Here is a 25,281-nt window from a genome sequence, read left to right on the forward strand (position 1 = left end):
TAATAATAAAAGAGTTGTCTGAATTGAAATAACTGAAAATAATGTTAGTTATCCATAATTTTTCAAAAAAAAAAAATTAAATTAGAAGGATGTAATTATTTTTTACAATACCGAAAATTGTTATTATGAAAAGATATTTAGAATTACAACAAACTATAGTTCAGTATGTAATTACATCCTTATAATTGAAACATTATGAACTATTATAAAGGAACTTTACTTTTGATCTAAATTTCTCTTTTTTGGCTTACCTCGTATAAAATTGATAAAATTTGATATAAGATGGTTGTATTTTAGCTTTTAGACCATCCAAAACTCTTTATTAAGAATAACTTTTTTTCGTAAAATTAATAATAAAAGAGTTATCTGAATTGAAATATCTGAAAATAATGTTAGTTGTATAATTTTTCGAAAAAAATTTTTTCAATTAGAAGGATGTAATTGCATATTAGAATATAGTTTTTAATTCCAAACAACTTTTCATAATAGCAATTTTTAATATTGTGAAAAATGAAGCTACTTTACTCTTGAGTGAAATTCAAACTTTTTGACATACCTCGTATAACATTCATAAAATTCGATATCTGATGGTTGAATCTTGGGTTTTGGACCATGCAAAACTTTTTATAAAGAATAACTTTTTTTCTTAAAATTAATAATAAAAATTTTTCCATATGGATACAACTTACAGGGACATACTGTATTAGTACCAAGATTTATAAATATCAAATCAATTTCTTTGATATAAAATCAGCTATTTTTGCTGATATGTACCTGATTTACCCCACTCATTTTAACAATCACTTAACTCTTCTAGTTTTAAGATATTTAAACGTACATATTATCGAGTTATTTGATTAGAGCAAAATTAAATTAAAAAATGAAAAATCCCACTAAAATGGAAGACTTAACTTTGTTTGGTTTTAGAGCTATTGGTAAATTTTATAAATTTCTTATTATTTTATTTTGCAGCCCAACGATGGATCAATGTCTTCTGAGTATGGTGACGAGACTGAGTTGATGATGGACGAACTACTGATGACTCCTCCAATTAGTGGAGCTATTATGAGGGGCCTTCTTCCTAGAAGAACATTAGAGCCATTAATAGAAGAAGAATGTTCGGAAACTTCCTCTACGTCTTCAATAGAATCCAAAAGTGAGCCGTCGGTTTCACCTACCGAACAGGTAGGTCAGAGGAATACAACTATTTCAAAGAAAAAACGAGAACTATATACATAGAAAGAAAATATAGTATTTTTTAAAAAACATTTAAAGTACTGCACATTTAAATGACCTTACGGACCCAATTTTTTCAGGTTTTCATGAAAATGAATATTTCCTCTGTTACCATGGCTATGGCAATTTAACGCTAAAGTTTTGTAGTTTGAGTTGGGATCTCTTATTGCCTTGCAGTTACATATTTATCTAGGATTAAACCACAGTTAATTGTAAGAAAATTACATTTTTCACTTCGGAAATAGTTTTCAAAAAAGTGATTGTTTTAAAATTATGGTTGTTGAGGTAACCGTTTCACTAACATGAACACTAGTTGTTACTCCTTCATACACTCTCACAATATTTACGTATTCACCGTGGACTCTTTCTTATTGAGTACCCACCACAGAATTTCTCGAGGAACTATTTAGTATGCTTTCTCAAGGTCAATGAATACCATCTGAGCGTTTGTATCTAGGTATATCCCTATACAGTGAGGACGTTTGAGTTGGAATAAATTCTTTTTTGGGCAACTCTGGAAATAAATCCCGAAACAGATCGATTTTTATTTTTAAATTATAATTTTTTGGCATACACAGAGTGGGCAAAAGAAAAGAGTCCACCTAGATATTTGAGGCAATTACGAAACAGGTCAATTTTTGATCTAAGGGGAACACATTTTTACGGTACACACATCGGTCATTTGCTAACCCCCTCCCTTCCACATCCCCACCCCTTATTTTTAAATAGGGAATAGGGGTTCTGTGCTAGCTCATTTGAAAGGTTATTCAATTCTCTATTCAGTAATATAAACATTAACATAATTATTTATACAGGGTGTCCAAGAAAATTTTTTTTAAATTAAATTAATTGTCACAAAAAGAATTTTAGAATTGTAGAATTGTAGAATAGTAGAATGGTATTTAATTCAAAATACATTCTACTGCTGTCACAAAATAGAGAATAATGTTTTTTGATAAATAAACATTGCTTTTTGCTTAATTTCAATGTTCAAGCTGCCACCCATCTGCCTCTTGGTAGGTTGAATATTGAATTTAAGCAACAAACAATATTTATTTATGAAATAAACATTTTTTTCTGTCAGCAGTAGAATGTATTTTGAGTTAAATAAATTACATACATCTTTTTGTGTCAATTAATTTAATTTAAAATAATTTTTCTTGCACACCCTGTACAAAAATTATGCCAATGTTAATATTACTGAATAGAGAATTGAATAACCTTTCAAAGGAACTGGAACACGACCCCATCCCTATTTAACAATTAGGGATGGGGATGTAGAAGGGAGGGGGTTGACAAATGACAGATGGATGTACCGTAAAAATGTGTTCCCCTTAGATAAAAAATCGACCTGTTTCGTCATTTTCTTAAAATCTAATAAATACTGCCAAATATCGAGGTGGACACTTTTATTAGGCCCACTCTGTATATCATACTAATGTCGTCGTCCATCTGGGCGTGATGACGTAATCGATGATTTTTTTTAAATGAGAATAATGGTCGGCATAGTGATTTAACCCAGCCTGAGAGACTTGCTCACCCCTAAAGAATGACATTCGGGTGATACAATTCATTGAAGCGAGGAGGATTAACTCCCGTAAGCAGGAATCACTCCACCCCGCTTCAATGCTCCAGACCATCCACTTACCCCCCGATAGCACTCTGATGCGCTATAGGGGCTCTCAATCAGCAAAGTGCTTATCATATGGTAGTCTTGGGTACACGGACTCCCATATGAAATCCTACCCCGATCAATGCAGGCCAGCGTGAGGCGCTCTATTCCCGCTATCTCTAGTGACTTATCTTCGATCTGTTTTGGCGCCCGAGCAAGCAAAACAGATCGAAGATAAGTCACTAGAGATAGCGGGAATAGAGCGCCTCACGCTGGCCTGCATTGATCGGGGTAGGATTTCATATGGGAGTCCGTGTACCCAAGACTCCCATATGATAAGCACTTTGCTGATTGAGAGCCCCTATAGCGCATCAGAGTGCTATCGGGGGGTAAGTGGATGGTCTGGAGCATTGAAGCGGGGTGGAGTGATTCCTGCTTACGGGAGTTAATCCTCCTCGCTTCAATGAATTGTATCACCCGAATGTCATTCTTTAGGGGTGAGCAAGTCTCTCAGGCTGGGTTAAATAATGAGAATAATGGTCTCTCAGTCTAGCAAGTCTCTCAGGCTGAGAATAATGGTCGTGTGATAGCTCATTCGAAAGGTTATTTAATTCACTATTCACTAATATAAACATTAACATCATTATTTATACAGAGTACCCAAAAAAAATGTTTTTGAATTAAATTAATTGAGACAAAGAAGAATGTATGTAATTTATTTAATTCGAAATACATTTTACTGTTGTCGGAAAACAGGAAAAATGTTTATTTGATAAATAAATATTGTTGTTCGCTTAAATTCAATATTAAAACTTCCACCCACCTGCCTCTTAGCAGTTTGAACATTTAATTTAAGCGAAAACTAGTTTATTTTTTAAATTAAAATTCTTTTCTGTTTCCTGGCGGCAGTAACATGTATTTTGCATTAAATAAATTACAGACATTCTTCTTTTTCTTTCATTTAATTAATTCTAAAAAATTTTTTTCAACACTCTGTATAAATAATTATGTTAATGTTTATGTTACTGAATATATAATTGAATAAACATGCAAATGAGCTATCACACGACCCCTATTCTCATTTAAAAAAATCATCGATTATGTCATCGCACCCAGATGAACCACGTCACTAGTATGATATATATGCCAAAAAATTATAATTTAAAAATAAAAATCTACCTGTTTCGGGATTTATCTCCAGAGTCGCCCATTCTCGAGAAAATAAATTTATTCCAACTCAAACGTCCTCACTGTATATTTACATCAACTATCTTGCATCTGTTGATGCAAGGAAATGAAAACTCCATCTGTTCTTGATCTCCCTGGCACAAACTGGTTATCAGATATTTTGGGTTTTCCACGTATCTGTCTATCAATTCTTCTTCTTATTCGTTAGGTGCCGCGTCCGTATTGAGACGTTATCCTTCATCATGTTTATGAGTTCTTTAAACCTTTCTCTATCGGATGCTGCGCAGAATAATCCTTCTACTCTGAAACCACACCATTGTCTAACATTACGAAATCATGAAAGTTTCTTTTTTTACCAATCCATTTCTTTCTATTTTAGCTGCGGCAAAAAGTTTATCTAATGCCATCCCCTCTTTGTGAACACACACACACACACACACACACACACACACACACACACACACACACACCCCTCTACTTCCCCCCCCCCCATTTCTTTCCCTCTACTTTTCCTTGTATTATAAGGCGAAGTAGATGGTATCTAGGTCCTCTAATTTATATGGCCGAATTATTCTGTTCTTCTTCTCTTTATGATGTTTATGAACAGACGTTATTCTGAATTCATTATTTAAAATCTTCATTGGAAGTGTGCGATACCAACGATATCTTTTGGATTCACCGATAGCATTACAATTCGAATGCTTCTAATTTGTTCAGCATTGTGGTTTTTAACCTCTATATCTCAAAACCATACAATAATATATACCACATATTACATTTCAGGACGTTGCTATAGTTTAAAAGCGCTATCTGCTTCTCCATTATGAAAAAGCAGACCGTGATCTATATCAATATTTCCAACTGCCATTCACTTTGTCTTTGAAATATTCATTTTTAGGCCTCTCCAATAACTTCCTTCACTAACTAGATTTACTAATGTCTGAAGATCTTATAAATTTTCTGCAAGAATGGCTGTCAGCGTTGACGATATTGTTGTTTACTTCTCCGCCTAGTCTTACTCTCTCTTGTCTGTCATCCAAAGCCTCTCTTAGCTACGGCTCCACGGGCGGGAAATTGACGCTAGCAGTAGCAGTAAAATGAACTTAAGGTTCCGCGGAACGGAATGGGAATAGCCGAACTGAACCGACTACGCACAAGTCCTGTAGTCGGTACAGTTCGGCTATCCCTATTCCGTTCCGCGGAACCTTAAATTCATTTTACTGCTACTGCTAGCGTCAATTTCCCGCCCGTGGAGCCGTAGCCTTTTATGATTTATAAATATAAATATTTCTTCAGAGTACAGATTAAAATATATCAATTACTGTCTCCCAAATGTTCGTGGTGCGACTAAGTCCATAATATGTCGCTGTGGTCTATACATTCTGTATATCTTCCTTGTTTTTGTAAACAGATACCCATATACTGCTTTTCCGTTCGTTTTACATTTGTCCAACTACCATAATTCTATAAAATAAACCTATTAGTCAACTTATTCACATATCATTATATCATCTGATTCAACTGCTTTGCTCTCTCTTTATTTTTTGAAATACTTAAACCCCTTACTCTTTTGTTATTTTGGTGACCATTGCTGTTAGTGTCTCTGTTAACTCAACCAGTTTTCTGTTAAATTCTTCATTTAATAAACTGTCAAAGTTCTTTTTCATCTCTTTTTGACATACCTTTCGAGAATTAGTATTTTATTATTTTTCACGATTGAAATGTTTGCCTTTTTTCTGTATGTTTGGCTATTGTCCAGGGTGTCCCAGACTAATTTATCCAGGCTATATCTCTTAAACGAATAGAGATTTTAGAATGGGACAAAAACTGGTCTATTCCATTATTGTAATATACTTTAATATGGCGTAGAAAAAAGTCATCCCGTAAATATTCATCCCTTAGTTACAATACCTAACTTTAATTTTTTTAATAGCACCCTGTATATTTTCTTATAGTTTTGGATGTGGTCTTCTATCGTCTATTCAGCAGATGTGTATTAGAGTGTATTTAAAAATGGAATATATCAGTTTTTGTCCGACTCGAAAATCTCTATTCGTTTAAGAGATATAGCCTGGATAAATTAGTCTGGGCACCCTGTATACATTTTTGTTTCGTCTTCCCTAGTATCAAGTGGATCGTATACAATGTTACGAGCTTCTGATTTAGCGTTTGCTTCCGCTGTTTTCGCTTCCTTTTTGGCGAGCGTATACATAGTTCTGTATCCAACCTATTTTATTCCCACTGTTTATATAATTTTCTGTTCTTTTTTATTTTTATCTATAGTTTGACCACCATGAAGTGTCTTTTATCTTAAACTTCTTTCTTTTTACTATTTTTACCCTAAATAGACCTTCTTTGGTCCCCTTCGATATTTTGGTTTAGATTCGTTTTTTTTTCGATATCCAGCACAAGCAACTTATGTTGATGGCTTACTCTATCTGTAACGTTATATACATGTATATATTTTTTTCTTGTCGTGAAGTAATCTATTTGGAAATTATTTTGTCCACTTTTGTAAGTTATAAGTTAAGAGGAGCATTACAGCCTCTCTACCACCAAAAAGTTTCACGACTTGGAGGGGTTGTTTATTATGGAATATAAAATTATATCCTTACTTTTAACTTTGAGGAGACTTTATTTGTTTTTTTTTTATCTTGGATGCCCTGGGAAATAGTGCATCCGAGAGGCCTTTCCGTGGTGATACCTCTTACGTAGGAGTACCTTTTCCCCTTTTTACCTTTCATTTTTGTGAATTCTCTGGATATTGCCTCTTCTTCAGATATGTGCCCGTTCAGCGAGCCAGTGACCCTGGTTTTTGAACTTAATCACTGTCTCTCCGCACTGGGATTTTGTGTGTGCCGGACGGTCTGCCGTCTGTACTGTTGTCACAGTACTAACCTAACGGTACACGGCCTCAATGCTCAGGAATCGTGGTTGTTATACAGGGTGTCCCGAAAAGATTGGTCATAAACTATACCACACATTCTGGGGTCAAAAATAGTTCGATTGAACCTAACTTACCTTAGTACAAATGTGCTCATAAAAAAAGTTACAGCCCTTTGAAGTTAAAAAATGAAAATCGATTTTTTTCAATGTATCGGAAACTATTAGATATTTTTTGTTGAAAATGGACATGCATCATTTTTATGGCAGGAACATCTTAAAACAAAATTATAGTGAAATTTTTCCACCCCATAAAAATTTTATGGGGGTTTTGTTCCCTTAAACCCCCCCAAACTTTTGTGTACGTTCCAATTAATTCATTATTTTGTTACCATTAGTTAAACACAACGTTTTTAAAACTTTTTTACCTCATAGTATTTTGTCGATAAGCCAGTTTTTATCGAGATGCGGCTTCTTTTTTAATATGTTTACATAAAAATTTCATGGGGGTTTTGTTCCTTTAAACCCCCCAAATGTTTGTGTACATTCTAATTAAACTATTATTGTGGTACCATTAGTTAAACACAGTATTTTTTAAACTATTTTGCCTCTTAGTCTTTTTTTGATAAGTCACCTTTTATCGAGATGTGGCTTCTTTTTCAAAATATACCTAAAAATGTAAATTATAAATAAATTTTCAGATTATTAACATGTCTCTATAACCGCACTTAACCATATACAAATATGTGGTGGATTCGACAAATATTCAAAATATCTCGATAAACGCTGGGCTTATCGAAAAAGTACAAGAGGCAAGAAAGTTTTAAAAATATTGTGTTTAACTAATGGTGCCACAATAATAATTTAATTGGAACGTACAAAAAAGTTTGGGGGGGTTTAAGGGAACAAAACCCCCATAAAATTTTTATGGGGTGCACAAATTTCACTTTAATTTTTTTTTAAGATGCTGCTACCATGAGAATGCCACATGTCCATTTTCAATAAAAAATCTCTAAGAGTTTTCGATATATGAAAAAAAATCGATTTTCATTTTGTAACTTCAAAGGGCTGTAACTTTTTTTGTGTGCACTATTGTATATAGGTAAGTGAGGTTCAATCAACCTAGTTTTGACCCCAGAATCTGTGGTATAATTTATGACCATTCTTTTCGGGACACCCTGTATATGTGGTACTTTGCTGGGGGGGGGGGGGATTTTTTTTACTTCTCTACTAGTTGTTGGTGTCTGGCTTTTTATCTTAATTCGTCAAGTTCCTTAGCTTCTCATTCGGATGATTTCTTAGTTCGTTGAATATTCCGTACGCTTTTTCATTCATGTTATCTACATAGTATCCTTACCCCTTCTGCTTTTATGTAAATGGAATAATATTACATATATTTTAATCTTTTGTTTAGAATTATTTTGTGCTCATCATACATTGCTCTCCAAAATTAACGCACAATTTTAAAAACCCTGGTAAATCAAATAATTTTAATGCTTCGATTTTTATGATAATATATTATTCTTACCCACGGTATATTGTAAAATTTATCGAAAGAACGGTAAAAAACGCTGATGTTTTTATCATTTTTCGCAAAAAATTAAAAACATACTAGTTGTGCATCATTTTATTTCGAATTTAGTTGGGTTGGAATTTGGAATACGTTGTGCTAAACGTTTAAAGGGGTTTTTCAAGTTTAGTTAGTGTTTTTTCCTTTGAAATGAACGATCAGCAGCAAGAAAATCGAAATTTGTTAGAAAGTGACTGTATTAGAATCGTTACTCTTCGCGAAGAAGGATACACTCAAGTCGAACTTGCTGAACGTTTTAACATCATTCAGTCAACCATTTCAAGAGTGTTAACACGTTGTTCTGTTACTGGAAGTAACTCGAGAAGACCCGGTCATGGCCGTAGAAGGATTACAACTCCTAATCAAGACCGGTTTTTGACACTTCGTACACCGAGACAAAGGTTTATTAGCAGTACTTCTCTACAAAATAAATTTTTGGATCGTTATAACTGTAGAATCAGCCAAAATAATACGATTAGAAGAAGACTTGCCGAAAACGACCTACGTCCTGGAAGGGCACCAACTGGCCCATCATTTACCAGAGACCATAGAAGGCAAAGATTGCATTTTACTCGTGAACATGTTGATTGGAATAATGATGATTGGGGAAGAATATTGTTCACCGATGAATTCAGGTACTGCCTTTTTTCTGATGACAGGAGGAACCGAGTGTACAGAAGGTCTGGGGAACGCTACGCACAGTGTAACGCCGTAGGTACTGTACAGTATGGACGCGGCTCGGTAATGGTGTGGGTTGGGATTAATTGGGAGGCTCGTGCGGAATTAGTTAGAATAGATCGCGGGCGGCTTACATCGGAGAGGTATATAACAGACATTTTAGAAAAGCATGTCGCGCCATTTGCATCATTTATTGGGGATAATTTCATGCTTATGCAAGATAATGCCAGGCCACACATGGCAAGAATTGTGCAGCAATATTGTCATTAGGTTGGAATTCCTGCCATGGATTGGCCTTCGAGAAGTCCTGACCTCAACCTAATAGAACATGTTTGGAACATCATAAGCAGACGACTACGACAACTACATAATGCACCAAACATATTAGATGAACTGATTTTGCGGTTAGTTGAAATTTGGGATCAAATTGATCAAGAAGAAATTAGAACGGTAATTCTCAGTAAGAGAGATCATTGTCAAGCTGTAATAAATGCCAGAGGAGGCAATACTCGATACTAGTACTCGGTACTAGTACTTTCTTGAATTTAAAAAATTTCAATTGCGTCATATAATTATAATGTTGGTTTGTTTAGATCAGTTGTTTGTTTAAATGTTTAGATTTATGATGTTATATTGCCAATTTCAATACATTTTTTGTAAAAGAAGAACAATTTTTTATTTAAGATGTTCTAAAACAACCATAAAGCATAAAAGAACAAACAAAAATTTTTTCATTACAACTCAAAATAAGAATTTTAAAATTAAGGGGTCTAGAAGCAGAACCGGCAATCTCCACTTTGACAAATTTTTCAGGAAATAGAATTTTTAAAACGGAGATTTCCGGTGTTGCATTAGCGGCCCTATGGAGATTGCTGTTTTTGCTACTAACCCTATTTTTGACGTTAAATACGAACAAGATATTGACGGTTTTACTACACAATATTTTGTAAAGTTGTAGGTTATAGAGATGAACACAGAGATATAGATGGCAGCAATAACTCAATTTGGGGAAAATATGGAGATTGCTGGTTTTGCTTCTATACCCCTCAATTATGCGTTAATTTTGGAGCGCAGTGTATTCTAAGATATTGTTGTCTCCATTAAATGCTACTTCTATACTTGCTGTACAATTTTGACAAATTTGTCTTCCCTTTCTGATGCTACTTATTAAAAAAACAGCAAATGTAAGGTATTCAAATGACAATATTTGCCACTGAGGAGATCAAGGAAATTGTTGTTCTTCTGGTCTATTTTTATATCTCCATATTCCTTATAATTTCTTCCCAGCTCTTAAAATTGCTTCCAAACACATAAAAAAAGAGTTTTTATATATTTTTTCATCGCGTTTTGAGTAAATTCAATATAAAATAAATATTTGTCCTAAGCTGTAAAAGTGGATTACAAAATACCTTGTGCTTGCATTGTGGGCAGGGCAACGGAACTGGAGATGCTGCTGACACATGTTCGGCTGTTGCGGAAAGTCTCTGCTCGACGAGGGATCCCCGAAGTCCCGATACCGATTCAAGACAAGAAGAAGACGAGACAAAAGAGGCGGCAGCGGCGGCGGCGGTGAGTACGCAAACGTCTGCCGGTTCGACTCCGACGACGGAAGCACCTACGGCGACGGTCAAGATCCACCGGTCGGAAAGCTATCGCCATATTATAGAGGCTGCCGAAAACGAAGGAAACGAAGAACGAAACGTCTACTTCTTCAGTCGCTTCCGGCCGGCCGCCAAGTTTGTAAATATTGAACGAGTGCCCAGATCAAAAAGTATTAGAATGTAAGTATACTTATATTTCTGTATTAAGGGAGCGTTCAAGTATTACGTAACGCAATTTTTAAAAAATTTTGACCACCCGCTCCCCCCATGTAACGCAGCGTAACGTTTTTCTGTACCTCCTCCCCCTACCAAAACGTTACGTAACACCCAAATGACCATTTTACCCTAAATGGAACAATTATGTTGCGAAAAGTACCGGAGAGTCGGTAAAAAATTGATTTAACCGCATTTGCGGTAGTAATAAAAAGTTAATAATCTTTTACTGCTAACTTTTTGCGTTTTCCCTAGTTGGCCCCATCCCTACATACTTTTTTGGCTTCATCCTTTATTGTTTTTCTCATGTATTCTTCTCTTTTAACTTTTTTTTTTAATAAAATCTTAAAATAAAATAACATTTAGCAATAAAATTAGAAATGAAAATTTAACAAATTTATTTATCTAACATTTTATTTAAAATAAAATCGTATTCTCAACAAAAACAAAAATTGAAATCAGAGGTAGGTATATACCTATCTAAAAAATAATTATACTATACAGGGTGTCCCGAAAAGATTGGTCATAAATTATACCGCACATTCTGAGGTTAAAAATAGTTCTATTGAACCTAACTTACCTTAGTACAAATGTGCTCATAAAAAAAGTTACAGCCCTTTGAGGTTACAAAATGAAAATCGATTTTTTTCAATATATCGAAAACTATTAGAGATTTTTTATTGAAAACGGACATGTATGATTCTTATGTCAGAAACACCTTAAAACAAAATTATAGTGAAATTTGTCCATCCCATAAAAATTTTATGGTGTTTTGTTCCCTTAAACCCCCCCAAACTTTTGTGTACGTCCCAATTAATTTATTATTGTAGTTCCATTAGTTAAACACAACGTTTTTAAAACTTATTGTCTCCTAGTATTTTTTCGATAAGCCAGTTTTTATCGAGATGCGGCTTCTTTTTTAATATATTTACATAAACATTTTCTGTGGGTTTTGCTCCTTTAAACCCCCCAAATGTTTGTGTACGTTCCAATTAAACTATTATTGTGGTACCAGTTGTTAAACACAGTGTTTTTAAAACTTTTTTGTCTCTTAGTCTTTTTTTGATAAGTCACCTTTTATCGAGATACCTTCTTTTTCAAAAAATACATAAAAATGTAAATTATAAATAAATTTTCAGATTATTAACAGGTATATCATAGATTATTTCATTCACAGGACATCCTGACCAATAGAAAGCTACAGAAATCTAAATTAAACTGATAATTTTTGATAATTTCCCATCGTCAAGTACATTACGTCAGATGTCCTTCGTTGTTATGAAAAAATACATTCAGTGACATGAATGACAATTAAAGTTTTAAAAATTATAAAAGTGATGACTTTCAACCGTAAAATAAATTACAATAAAATTTTGGTTTTGAACAGTTTTATTCATGAAATAATCGCAACAAATTGCACTCGATCTCTAAAATTAATATAGAATTTTAGAGCTCTTGTGCAATTACTACTGATACTTAACCATATTATACAAATATGTGGTGTAATCGACAAATATTCAAAATATCTCAATAAACACTAGCTTATCGAAAAAGTACTAAGAGGCAAAAAAGTTTTAAAAACATTGTTTTTAACTAATGGTAATACAATATGAATTTAATTCGAACGTACACAAAAGTTTGGGCGGGTTTAAGAGAACAAAACCCCCATAAAATTTTTATGGGGTTCACAAATTTCACTTTAATTTGTTTTTAAGATGTTGCTGCCATAAGAATGCCACATGTCCATTTTCAATAAAAAATCTTTAAGAGTTTTCGATATATGAAAAAAAAATCGATTTTCATTTTGTAATTTCAATGGGCTGTAACTTTTTTTGTGTGCACTATTGTATATAAGTAAGTGAGGTTCAATCAACCTATTTTTGACCCCAGAATCTGTGGTATAATTTATGACCAATCTTTTCGGGACACCCTGTATAAACACGAATGAATACTGCAGAAAACTGAGAAAACTAGACTGCAGATAGACTTCAAAAAACGAGTAGACAAACGATTTATGACTCTCTCTTAAAATTTCTTTGGTCTGAATCCCATCTGCAAACTGTATCTTTCCAGCTTTTGTTCTCCAAAAAGGTCGAATAAATTATTACAAACATGTGTTACTGTTCTTGTTTTGGTGACAAATTTGAAGATTTTTCACTTGAATAGATACTATATTGTCCTATTGTAGTTGTAGAAGGGCCGTAACATGAGCGGATCATAAGGGACAATATAATACAATTTAGGGGTTCTCCGTAAAATATAAACGAAAGTTGCCAAGTTAAGACATTTTGATTCCGTAGTCCTTTTTATTTACGTAAGTTAAAAAACAATGTTACGTAACGCGCTGTTCGAACCCCCGTCCCCCTCATGTAATGCATCGTAACGTTTTACAAGACCCCCCTACCCCCAAGCTGCGTTACGTAATACTTGAACGCTCCCAAGGGGAACGGAGCAAAATGCAAAATTTTGACGCCTGTCAAAATTTTCAATTTTACAATCTGTTTTTTTTTCGGATCCTGAGAAAACCAATAAATATGTTTGAAAAATTTAAACCCAGAATGAATACATTATTACCGATGACCGAAAGTCCCTGAAAACCTCTATAATGTTTTTTTATTCAGAAGTTACAGGGGTGAAAATAAAAGAGAAAATTTAGTGTGATTTTTAATTGCAAACTTTTTATTTATTCTAAGGATTTTTGTCCCTCGGAAATAAAGTAGTCTCTCATTCTGTGTCTAAATTTCTCAGAAATACTTATTAGTTTTCTCAGGATTCGAAAACAATAAAATCCTTTCATACCACGGCGGTCGTGTACGACCGATTTGATACGGTCTGTGATATAGTATTTTTCATTTTATCATATATGAATTTTTCACCAAAGTATGAATTTGCATTGATCTCGAACACAACAGAACGACCGCCTGAACGACCGCTTGGCATCATGGGAATAAGTATGTCGGCTACACCCCGGCGGTCGTATTCGAGTGCCGACATATTTTTTCAAAAATTGGGACTAATAAATAAAATTGGTGAAACATTAATAATGGAAGTATTTCAGTTGGTTGCCAGATGAATTTTTTTTTACTTGGCGCCATGGAATTTTTTAAACATTTTTTGTGGCGGCGTCAAAATTTTACATTTTGCTCCTTTCCTCTTAAAACTAATGTTTTTCAATAAATGCTAAAGCATTGCTCATGTGAATTAATATTACGTTAGCAATATAAAAACAAGTACTCACAATCCAAATTAATTTTTTATTTGGGTTGTAGCAGTAAAATTAAGACTTAGATTTACCTAATTGAGCCACAAAGGGCTCTTTTGGTTCAATAAACCAGATTGTGATTGTTCAATAAACCAGAACCAATACAGAAGTAAAAACTTCGAGATGTATTCTGGTATAAAATCGTTTATTTAAAACTATAAAATGTCATGGATTGCAGAACGTTTTCGTTCTGTTGGTCTGTGCCCATTGGATTGGCAAGTACCTAGCATCTTCGAGCAGGGAACCATGGCACCCTTTTAGCATGTGTTCCACTTTATCTATTAACATCGACTTGTAGTCATAACATTTTAAGATATTACATTATGTAAACCATATACGATGATGTTAACACTATTTACAGTGTGCTAGTTTCTAAATACTCGGCAGGATGCACTGAAGATGTTCTGTTTAGAACGAAAACGTTCTGCAATCCATGACATTTTATAGTTTTAAATAAACGATTTTATACCAGAATACATCTCGAAGTTTTTACTTCTGTATTGGTTTTTTAAACTATGGTATACAGCCAACTATTGGGATTTTCCCATTGATTTTTATTTTTTTTTTAAATACAAAAGTTATTCGATTTTTAAGTTATAATTTTTTGACATATACAGCGTGTCTACTTGAGTTGGAAACATATGGGAAACTTTTTTATTATTAATTTTACGAAAAAAAGTTATTCTTTATAAAAAGTTCTGCATGCCCCAAAACCTAAGATTCAATTATCAGATATCAAATTTTCTCAATATTATACGAGGTATGTCAAAAAATATGAATTTCGGCTAAGGGTAAAGTACCTTTATTTCTCTCAATATCGAAAATTCTTATGATAAAAAGTTGTTTGGAATTAAAAACTAAGATGAAATATGCAATGAAATGCTTCTTATTGAAAAAAAAAATATTTTTCTCAAATTTATGGATACCCAACATCGTTTTTAATTATTACAAATATCATAACTCGTTTATTATTCATTTTACGAAAAAAAGTTATTCTTCATAAAAAACTTTGCATGGTCTAAAATCTAAGACACAACCATGATATATCAACTTTTATTAATTTTATACGAGGTGTGTCAAAAAATATGAAATTCGCTCAATATTATAGCACCTTTATATTTCACAGTATTTCAATTAGAAGGATGTAATTGCATATTGACACATAGTTTTTAATTCTAAACAACTTTTTTAATAACCGTTTTCAATATTGTGAAAAATAAAGGTACTTTACTCTTGAGCGAAATTCATATTTTTTGACATAACTCGTATAAAATTAATAAAATGTCATATCTGTTGGTTGAATCTTCGGTCTTAGGACATACAGAGATTTTTATAAAGAATACCTTTTTTTCGTAAAAGTAATAATAAAAGAGTTATCGTATGTGTAATGAATAAAAACGTAGTATCAATAAATTTGAGAAAAATTTGGAAAATATTTTTTTCCAATTAGAAGCATGTAATTACATATTTGAGCTTGGTTTTTATTTCCAAACAACTTTTCATAATAAGAATTTTCGATATTGAGAGAAATAAAGGTACTTTACCCTTAGCCGAAATTCATATTTTTTGACATACCTCGTATAATATTGAGAAAATTTGATATCTGATAATTGAATCTTAGGTTTTGGGGCATGCAGAACTTTTTATCAAGAATAACTTTTTTTCGTAAAATTAATAATAAAAAAGTTTCCCATATGTTCCAACTCAAGTAGACACGCTGTATATCATACTAGTGACGTCATCCATTTGAGCGTGATGAATATTTTTTTAAATGGGAATAGGGGTCAAGTGCTAGCTCATTTCAAAGGTAATTCAATTCTCTATTCAGTAATATAAACATTAGGATAAATATTTATACAGGGTGTCCAAAAAAATTTTTTTCGAATTAAATTAATTGACACAAAAAGAAGAATGTATGTATTTTATTTAATTTAAAATACATTTTACTGCTGTTATAAAACAGAAATATACGTTTATTGCACAAATATACATTAATTTTTGCCTAAATTCAATGTTCAACACAATCACAGTATTCAACTATGACAAAACTAGCTTTAATAAATTCAGAGAGATTTTTCAGCGCTGCCTCTTGGACTATAATAGAGGAGCTTTTATTGCAACAGAGAGGGGTTTCGGAATTTACAATGTATTATCATCGGGCCCATTAGTAGAGAATTTAGGCTAATTTAACCCATTAGGCTAATTTAAGAACTTATGTTCAGAGACAGTGTGATATATCTACATTATTTTAAACAGAGAGATTTGCGTAGTACATGACACGACATCGCTTACTGAAATCTCTTGTAACATTCGAACTACCACAGAATATTGGAAGTTAATGTATAACAATAAAACTCGCTACTAAATATGGGAGCCGATATTTAAGGATTCGTCTAGCTGAGTTACTCAGGTGTAATTTCGTCTTATCTTAGATACAAACGTGAACACTAAGAGGCTTGGAAGGGACAAATAAAATATAAACTTCCATTCATCCATCCAATCGTACCACAGCCCAAACCGGATCTTGGCCTCCTTCAGCAAGCTTTTCCAATGGTCTAGATTGAGGGCAGCTGACCTTTTTAGTTGGATTTATTCCATGTGGCTATATCGTAGGACTATGTGTTGTGGGCTTCAAGAAGTCTCTCACGAAAATGGGGACAAAAGTTAATGTTAAGCTAAAAAACCCAGTGCAGATTTAAACGATATAAATGAATTTTTGAACAGAAACATCATATTAAATAGACACAAGATACAGAAAAAAACCTTGCCACATTCATTATTTAGAATTAAAGCTGACATGACAGAAGTTCAAGAGTTGACAACTGACAAAGATATGTTCTGTCGCTTGGAGTGTAGCATAGACACCATAAAAAATTAATAGTTGCTTTCGTGGGTACAGTTGACAAATTGTCGCCGACAATTTCTTCTTCTTCTTCAGGTGCCATCTCCGCTGCGGAGGTTGGCAATCATCATAGCTATTTTAATTTTTGAGGCAGTAGCTCTAAATAATTGTTTTGGCTGCATCCAAACCATTCTCGCAGATTCTTCAGCCATGAAATTCGTCTTCTTCCGATGCTTCTTCTGCCATCTATCTTTCCTTGCATTATCAGTCGCAGGATGCCATACTTCTCGCCTCGCATCACATGCCCGAGATACTGTAGTTTTCTTTCTTTAATTGTAAGTTCAACTTCCTTCTCTTTACCTATTCTTCTCAGTACTTCGTTGTTCGTAACTCTATCTACCCAGGGAACCATCATTATTCTTCTATAGGTCCACATTTCAAAGGCGTTAAGTCGTCTCATTGTCTCTACGTTGTCTCGACAATTTCTAACCTCACTAATATAAATAATACCGGTAATAGATAAATATAAAAGGTATATTTACTTTTAATTAATATTAATAATTACTTATAAATTATACTAGGTACATATACCTTGTATATTTATCTATTAACGATATTATTTATAACACTTTAAAGTGCGCATGCGTTTTGCTGCTAATTTGTCGCCGACTAGTTGCCGACAAGCACCCGCGAAGGCACTTAATACATAAATATGATTGTGATCAAGTTAGTAGTTGCCGTTGAATAGGGCTTTTCATTCACAGTCATCTGTTTCGAGCTTCTGTCATGTGTCACATAATATTAACATATCTACGTCATACGTTATTGGTATATAACAATGATACAAACCAAAGACGTATGGCGTAGATATTTTAATATTATGTGACACATGACAGAAGCTCGAAACAAATGACAATCGATGAAAAGCCCTATAAGGGTAAGATGATAGCAGATAAGTGACAAATCAAACAGGATATTTAGTTGATTAAATAATTGAGCGCCATCTATTTTTAGAATAAAAATAGTAAAACAAAACAGAAATATTTAAAACAATAATAGAATGTATTGGGTTGTACGTCGCTGAACTCTGGGAAATAAACCAAAGAAACAAATAAAAAATTAAGGCCACGGAAATGAACTATTGGAAACGATGTTGTCGGATCACTAGACTTGATAGGGTGAGAAACGAAGATACTAGGAAAGTAATGGAAATCGATCTAGATATAATAGACACAATCGAAGCCAAAAAACTCAACTGGTATGGACACCTTCAGAGAATGCCTGAAAATAGATGGCCGAAAAAAAAAATGGACCCACTAGAAGAAAACGAGGTAGACCATGACGATCCTGGAAAGAAGATGTCGAAGATGCAATGACCGCCAGAGATCTCAAAGCTGAAGATTGCTTTGGCAGAAAACGCTGGAAATTATGATGCGAGAAGCGACGACAGTTGTAGAAGACTCGATTATTATTATTATAAGACAGAAAGTTAAGAAATGAACAAAATCAATAAACATTGGAATAAAATAATTACTTAAATATAAATAACAAACTTGTGAAGTTTATAACGTTACACTCTTTCTCCAAAATACCGCGGCAATGTAGTTTTCTACTATAAAGAATAAACTTTGTGTATATCTGTAAGAAATATTCATATATTTTAGCCTTAAAAAGTTTCTACTATTATGCCTGAAGATGGGGTATAGACTGTGACCCAGAAACGGTCACCCACCTGTTGCAAAAAATACAAAATTAATTTGGATTGTGTATATAGTCCGTCCTCTATAACTTTTCCCATGCGTCACGATTCACTTTCAAACAAATTAGGCCATAACATAAAGTGAAACGTACATAGATGTGTATATACAGTGTGTATTTTTTATTTATTTTTTTTAAAGCCTTTTTTTCTATTCGACATGTCGAATAAAGGCCTCTTCCATTTCTCGCCATTCATCTCTGTTGTGTGTGAGGCGTTTCCACATTGGTCCTGCGACTCTTCTGATGTCATCGCTCCAGCGCATTTGAGGTCTTCCTCTTGGTCTCTTCGCTTCGTACGGTCGCCAGTTTCCAACTTCCTTGCTCCATCTACCATTTTCGAGACGTTCGTTGTGTTCAGCCCATTTCCATTTTAATTTAGCCGCTTGTTCCACGGCATCCCTTTTTTGTTTTGTTTCGGGTTGCTTCGTTTGTTTGCCGATCTATGAGTGAGATACTAAGCATCTGTCGTTCCATGGCTCTTTGAGTTTTTCTAATCTTGTCCATGTTCATTTTTGTGAATGTCCAGGTTTGAGCTCCGTAAGTGAGAACAGGAAGGATACAAGAATCGAACACTTTGGTTCGAAGGTATTGTGGTATCTTTTGTGTATTGTATATACATTATACAGTATACATTGTGTATACTGTATACTATATGCTATACACATCGACGTACGTTTCACTTTATGTTTTGACTTAATTTGTTTGGCAATTAATCGTGACACATGGGAAAAGTTCTAGCGGACGAACCATATCTGTCTCGACTTTGCTAACACAGATCTTCTTTAAACATTTGTTGATAGCTCAGTCTCACTAGCTACTATTTAATTAATATTTTTTTATTTTGTCGTGTATTGCACAGAATTTGTTTTTACCATTTTTGTTGTCTGTTTTCTCCTACCTTTTGTAAGTTTAGTTTTTGCCGTTAGAAAGTATCTCAGAAATGATCTGCACCTTCGTGTGCGCTATTTATTATACTAAATATAATAATATATTATATTCTTTTAACATTTAGAGCACTTTTAACGTAACTATTTATATATTATTTAGGTTTTATTCTCTGTATGACGGTGACGTTGAAATAACCTTAAGACTTATCTTCCTAAGTACTCGTTTCATTTTTATGTTGATTAGTCAGATCTTCTTATATTGGAAACTATGACAAGAAATTAAAAGAAATACATTACAGGAGAAATAGGTACATTAATTCGTTTTCTGTTTCTCTATAGATTTTTTTCTTATCAAATTAATTTTTACCTTCTTCTATATTAATACAACAAATAATCTTGGTTGACTGTACTATATGATATTTATGCAACGTGGCCTAATTAATAATTAATTATGGTTCTTCTCATAGGCTTTTTTCAGTGTGACGCAAGTGACAGAAAAAAAGGCACGTCCGTGATGCATACCTACACATCTATAACAGTTGTTCTAGTGCTTGATAGATGGCGCTATAATCGAAAAAAAAATTTAGGTCTACCGACTTACTGATTATTTACTTATTACATATCTATACGACTATAGTTTAAAGTTCTTCTCAGTCTTTCAGTGTGTCATTAATGATGTAAGATATGATTTTAAGAATGTGGAAGCATGGCATTTTAATTAAAACTGACAATTGTTAGAATCGTAATCGTAATTTGGTATAAAAACAAATCAATTGTGTTTATTTCATTTATAAAAAGGTATGTTCTTTGATTTGTATAGTTTTATAAATTGTACAAGTTATAGTCGTATAGATATTACATACATAAATAATTTTTTGTTTGATTATAGCGCCATCTATCAACCACTAGAATAAATGTTATAAATTATTTTATTCACGGACGTACCTTTTTGCTGTCACTTCCAACTTAATGCGTTAGAAAGAAATCGAAAAACTGTGACGCACTGAAAGATGCCTATGAGAAGGAGATTACATTAGATCGTTGAAATGAAAAATATTGACAGTAGATAGAATCATTCGTCAACACCAGTTAAGTTTGACATTTCGCAGATGCTATTACACAGAAAATAAATATCTTTTATGTCAAACAACTCATCTTCTGGCTATGATATCATTTACCATGATTAACAAACTATATGACAATTTCAACAACAAGTTGTGTAGCTGCCCTCTAAAGAAGTCTGCGTACTATCCATTGCAGCCTACAGCAAAGCGGTCTTCTTGCGTACAATTCCTGGTCCGCACCATACCTGATAGCCTCTAACGAAATTAGAGTAATCGTGACTGGTTTAAAATATATCTCAATTAGACAATTGATGAGCTGCTGAGGCTAAAAAGTTTCATTTTGTACTTCAGTACAAGCACAAGCTTCTTTCAAATAGAAGCGTTTTTTTTTGAAAGAAGAAAAATAAGAAATTTGTGAACTAGTAACCAACTTTTCAGAAAAAATTGTTGTTGAATTATTGGCACATTTAAAAAAATGCCAAGTAAATATTGTCTGATCTAGAGGTTCTTAAACTGGTTATTAATTGGGTCTGTAATTCTTATAATAATAGTACATAGTAATGAGTGCGCTAATAATTGGCAAAATAACGGAAAAGATTTAAAACATAATACTTTGTGCAATAAAAAGATGTGAAACTAGTAAAGGTGGGAAATTATCAATAGAAACCTATACATTTACAATATATTGATAATTTCTTACCTTTAGACACATTGGAGTCAAACTGTCACACAAGAATTGTATACAATTTTTCTGTCACAGTGGCAGTTGCTAAACTCCTCCGATACGTCTAAAGGTGGGAAACTATCAAAATAATGTAAATTTATAGGTTTCTATTGATAAATTACTACCTCTAGAAGTTTCGTCTCTTTTATTTCATAGCGTATTATGTTTTCTTTTTTTTGCGTTATTTTGCCGATTTATTAGCGTACTCATCACTATATTCAGTTTCTGTTGAAGGCAACCTCGTAAGTCAAAGTTGAAAAGTAAAATACTCATTATTGCCATAATCGTGATATGGAATTTTATAGGAAATTCCAAAACTGGTACAGCAAGTACTAATTATAAACGATTTATCCCCATTATCCTCATGTAAAACATACTGTGACATCGCATCTTTAAAGAATAATAAAAACGTCGCAACTTCTATTAATCAATTATGTAGCACTGTGAAAGAAGTAGAATCTAATAATTGCTCTTTTGCAGTTTCCGGTACCCATAGTCATGTACTAAACATATACACTGAAGAACATTCTGAACACATTTCAATACTTTTACGAATAAATAAGAAATTTTAATATTATTGCTTTTGAAATCTAGTGATTTGAACACTATATGTGATGCATATTAAATAAGAATTATTTATATCTTTCAGTTTTGAGTTTTTTAATATGCGCAAACCAGAAAGAAGAATATACGAAACTTACCCAGAAGGTGGACAGCTGTTCAAAGTATTTGACAGCGAAGAACCCCAGCTAGAAGACTCTCAAAGCTTGAGTTCTCCCAAACAATTGTCACCTAGACGACTTAAGGTAAGCCAAACAGGAAATAGATTTGTTGCTTTACTATTTATTGTAGACCAATTAATATGAAAGTAGATAGTAGAATATAAATAGAGGATAGATAATAAACACACAAATTTACAGCCAAAACAATGGTATTCAACGAAAAGGGCAATCGAAACAAAAGGTTTGTATTTAAAAAGTGATAAAAAATGGAAAAATACCAAACTCTCGAGTAATCTTGATTCTGAAGAAGTTTTAGTAATCTCAATGCAGATAGAAGAAATATAAATATCACCTTGATGTCACTTTTTGTTAACCGATATAGAGCATTAATTTAACGGAAATAAGATTATGGTTGATCGAATATGCTCTCTACAGGCGGACAAAATGTTTTTGAAAAGACAATTTTTGGGAGAAGGCTGGAATATAGACAAAACAGCTTTGATTTAATATAAAAACTGACGACGTATATACAGAGTGGGGCATTAGTGTCACAAAGTCCAATTACTCGTTTGTCGTAAGAGATACGAAAAAAGTTATTTAGGTAAAAGTTGAAGCACAGATAGGACCATGATTTAAAAATATTTTCAAATCTACAGGGCCACCCGTATTTACAGGGTGACACAAAATTTTATTTTTTTAAATGGAACACCCAGTATATTTTTACATTTTTGCATTCTTCTCGATGTCTTCTTTATTAAAATATAGGGTTTTGTAATATTATACGAGGTGATTTAAAAGATGATTACGTTTTTTGTTAATTTCGTAACAAGTTTCACACCCTGTAGAATTGTAGTGACTTGACATCAAAATTTCTATTTATGTTCATTCGATTTTTAATATAGTCTACTATTATTTAACATTATTAACATAACGCAATGTTTAATTTTAATATACAGGGTTGGTCTAAACTCAGAATGAGTATTTTCTGAGTTTTCTTAAATGGAATAACCTACATTTTAGTATTGTAATGAAATGATATTTTATGGTACTTTTTTATTTCTTAAGCATTCTCTATACCTAAATGCCTAAGTTTTGAGTTATTCGTGATTTTTTAAGCCAACAATAACGTATTACGTCAACATAATTACGTGTAATTTTATTAGGTGGCCGTGAAAATATTAAATCAAAAATAATTGTTGGAAAAAAATACATATTAATCAATACTGATCCTTAATTTATTAATATTGGATCAGATATCCAAAAATTTACAAGAGTTTGTTAAACAGGTTCGATCAGGTTTCTCGTAATTTAAGTATACAGTCCATTTAAAATATTCTAAGTATACTTAAAAAAAAAAGTTTCTCTTCTTGATTGGCGTCTATCAGGGAACTGCTGATGAAAAATTCTTATTGCTAGTAGCACAGTTTTGTGTTACTCTCCTAGTATAAAACCATTTTAATCAGTTTCTCATTGGAAAAATTTATATATAAATAATGGTACCAAAGCAACTGAAACTATAAAAATAGTATAATGTCAAATGTTTTAGCAAAATTGTCATAGCCAACTAGGTATGTATGATTTTATTAATATTTTACGCACCATCAATCTTAACTACGTAGGTTTTTGGATATCTCATCCAATATTAATAAACTAAGGATGAGTCTAGATTAATATTTTTTTTTTGAAAAATTATTTTTGATTTAATGTTTTCACAGTAATCTAATACAATTTCACTTAAGTTTTATTGCAATTAATGTTTGGCTTAATAAATCACGAATAACTCAAAAACTGAAGCAGTTAGGAATAGGGAATGCTTAAGAATTAAAAAAGTACCATAAAATATCATTTCATTAAAATACTGAATTACCCTGTATATTAAAATTAAACATTTCGCTATAATAATAATGTTTAACAACAGTAGACTATATTAAAAATCCTTTGAGCATAAATAGAAATTTTGATGTCATATCACTACAATTCTACAGGGTATGAATATAGCTACGAAATTAACAAAAAAACGCAATTATCTCTTAAACTACCTCGTATAATATTACAAAACCTTATATTTTATGAAAGAAGACATCGAGGAAAATCTAAAAATGTAAAAATATACAGGGTGTTCTATTTAAAAAACATAAACCTGTCAATACCGGTGACCCTGTGTGATTTGAGAATATTTTTAAATTATGGTCCTATCTGTGCTCCAACTTTTACCTAAATAACTTTTTTCGTATCTCTTACGACAAACGAGTAATTGGACTTTGTCACACTAATGCCCCACCCTGTATGTAAAAAATAAGAGAGAAGCGACAAAAAAATTGTATATAGGTTAAACGCGATAAAGACTGCTCGCTTCTTTAAGATACCTAAACGTATGTCTATGTGTGTTCTCAGTATGGGATTCATGCCAATATAAGTGACCAAAATTATTTGTTGGATTACGATAATAAATACGAAGACGAAATTTGTACACAAAATAGACCCCAAACTAATTTTCATAGAACGACGGTGAACATAACATAATAACATCCATAGAAAACATAATATTGTGACTAATAAAATTATAAGATCAGACAATATTTATAATAACCTGATCTAACCTGCACTGGTGTTCTCCTGAGATAGTCTTCACCCGGAAATCCGAAAGAGGCTCATTTTACTTCCGGAATATTTTACCTCAGGAGATGCCATCATTTTTCAAGTTTTTATTGCATTGGAGAAGGTCTTTTCATTATTATGGTCTGAAAAAGTTTTTTGGATATCTGATGCCTGAATGCCTTTTCTGTCAGCATCATATCCTGCACGATTTAGCCAATACACCACCAATGCAACCAAAGTGCAGTATTATCCCACACCCGCTTGCATTTTTCTACTGTAAGGACTGCCCTATAAGCCAATGTATTGTTGCCCGTATCCCGCCACTAGAAGGCACGTACTTTATTCGGGACACATTTATATTTAGAATAACCTGATATTTGGCAATGTTCATTAGATTTTGTGAAAATGCTAAGGCAGGTGGCTTTTTATTACAAAGGGGACAT

General features: G+C 32.9%; 1 protein-coding gene across 1 annotated transcript in view; it reads left to right on the top strand.

Moving 5' to 3' along the window:
- The window catches only part of LOC114332848 (uncharacterized), a 415,288-nt gene that overhangs the window by 371,472 nt on the left and 18,535 nt on the right, over positions 1-25,281 (top strand). The window contains exons 22-25 of the mRNA XM_050650473.1: positions 973-1,185; positions 10,599-10,647; positions 10,699-10,948; positions 22,168-22,324. Of these exons, the coding sequence (XP_050506430.1) occupies positions 973-1,185; positions 10,599-10,647; positions 10,699-10,948; positions 22,168-22,324 (669 nt within the window). The remainder of the gene's footprint in view (positions 1-972; positions 1,186-10,598; positions 10,648-10,698; positions 10,949-22,167; positions 22,325-25,281) is intronic.

This window comes from Diabrotica virgifera, chromosome 5 (assembly GCF_917563875.1).
Source record: "Diabrotica virgifera virgifera chromosome 5, PGI_DIABVI_V3a".
Lineage (NCBI taxonomy): Eukaryota > Metazoa > Arthropoda > Insecta > Coleoptera > Chrysomelidae > Diabrotica > Diabrotica virgifera.